This window comes from Nicotiana attenuata, chromosome 10, assembly GCF_001879085.1.
Source record: "Nicotiana attenuata strain UT chromosome 10, NIATTr2, whole genome shotgun sequence".
Lineage (NCBI taxonomy): Eukaryota > Viridiplantae > Streptophyta > Magnoliopsida > Solanales > Solanaceae > Nicotiana > Nicotiana attenuata.
Window position 1 is genome coordinate 15,307,385 of NC_031998.1, and position 1,742 is coordinate 15,309,126.

The 1,742-nt window shown below is 39.0% G+C and overlaps 1 protein-coding gene across 1 annotated transcript; it reads right to left on the minus strand.

The window, feature by feature from the left end:
* Nucleotides 632–1,132, minus strand: LOC109233601. Its single transcript, XM_019399484.1, has one exon. It carries the CDS (start codon nt 1,130–1,132, stop codon nt 632–634), a length of 501 nt encoding a protein of 166 aa, XP_019255029.1.

Genomic DNA, 1,742 nt, shown 5'->3' on the forward strand with positions numbered 1-1,742 from the left:
TTATATTTACTAGAATATTTCATTACAAGTCTTTTGTTTTAATATTTTAAAATTCTTTACTTAGTTTTCTAATTTTCGTTTTAACATAGTAACATTTAAGTTTATTAAATAAGTCAAAAATCTAGTCGTTGCAAACTTTAAAAACATAGTAATTTTCAAAAAACTAGACGTTTTTTTTATTAAAAAAAAATACACTTAAGGCCCACGAACCCGTCCCGTCCCGTCCCTTTCCGCCCCGTCCCGTCCCGTTTGTTAGCGGGACGGGATGGGACGACCGTTTCGTCCCGTTTGTCCCGTCCCGTTTCGTCCCGTCCCGCCACCGTCCCGCTTAAATGTCGTCCCGTCCCGTCCCGTCCCGTTAATTTCGTCCTGTCCCGTCCCGTTGGACAGCCATACTCAGGGCAGTGGATTCCATCACCAATTGATTGTTTGGTTTGACCTCTCTTTGTTTCTCCTCTTGGATGAGAATTGAAAAAGCTTGTGCAGGTGAGGGCAACGGATTCATCATTAAAATGCTCCGCCTAACCACAATATAGACTTTGTTTAGCCCCATTAGAAATTGAATCAGCCTTCTATCCTGCTCTGCTTTCTGCATGTTCGCTTTAACACCACATGTGCAATTGCATTTGCACTAAGCATGTGCATTTAGTGTGTTCAGTTCTTCCCAAAGTTTCTTCATCTTAGTATAGTACCCAGTGATATCTAGGGTTCCTTGACTCAATTCATTTATCTCCCTTTGCAATTGATACAATTTCGCCTCATTTGTCTGGTCGTATCTGTCTTCAAGCTCTTTCCAAAGTTCCTGAGCATCATTAACATACTGTAGACTATCCGCCAAATCCTTCGAAATAGAATTTAGGATCCACGATGTGACCATATCGTCGCAGCGTTCCCATTGATCGTACTTAGGATCCTGAGGTTCTGGCTTTCTGCACTTTCCGTTTATGAATCCTACTTTATTCTTCATTGAGAGAGCTCTTAGAACTCCTCTTCTCCACGATCTATATACTGATCCGTCAAAAATCGCCGGTACAAGCATAGAGCCAGCACTCTCAGAGGGATGCATGTACAGCGGACTGGTCGAATCTAGAGCCAGATTCGTGGAATCCGTCGTGTTCTCATTGTCAACCATGATTATCGAGGATCGATTTGAAGAATCGAAAGGAAATTCGATGTTCGCACAGGTAGACAGAGTGTCGAGAGACTACGCTCGAATAGAAAGGAGAAACGACTAATTGAATTTAGGATCAAGAGCCAAGCTCTCATACCATGACAAAATAGTAAGGAAGATGAAGAAGACAAGCTCACCTTGAGCGAGCTCTAATGGCGGTTGAGGAGAGCCATAGGAGGGGAAGCTTCTAAAATTTCTTCTCTATTACATCAGAAAGAAAAATAAAGTCCTTTGTACAATTGTAGAAAAAATACAATAAATTGAATTATACACTATAGTGTATCTACCCCTATTTATACTGTATATCATCTACAATTCACTTATACAACTAAAATATTCACACGTGCTTTAATACTAATATATATATATATATATATATATATATATATATATATATATATATATATATATATATATATATATTTAGTAAAATTTTCCGACAAGCGATGTTACGTAACACCGCTTCGGTGAATGCACGTCCGCCCCCACTTCGTTTTAGGTATTCAAGGTGATAAATGTGGAATAGCTATCAATTTCTGCCTTAAAATTACATACTACTTGCAGCAAATAA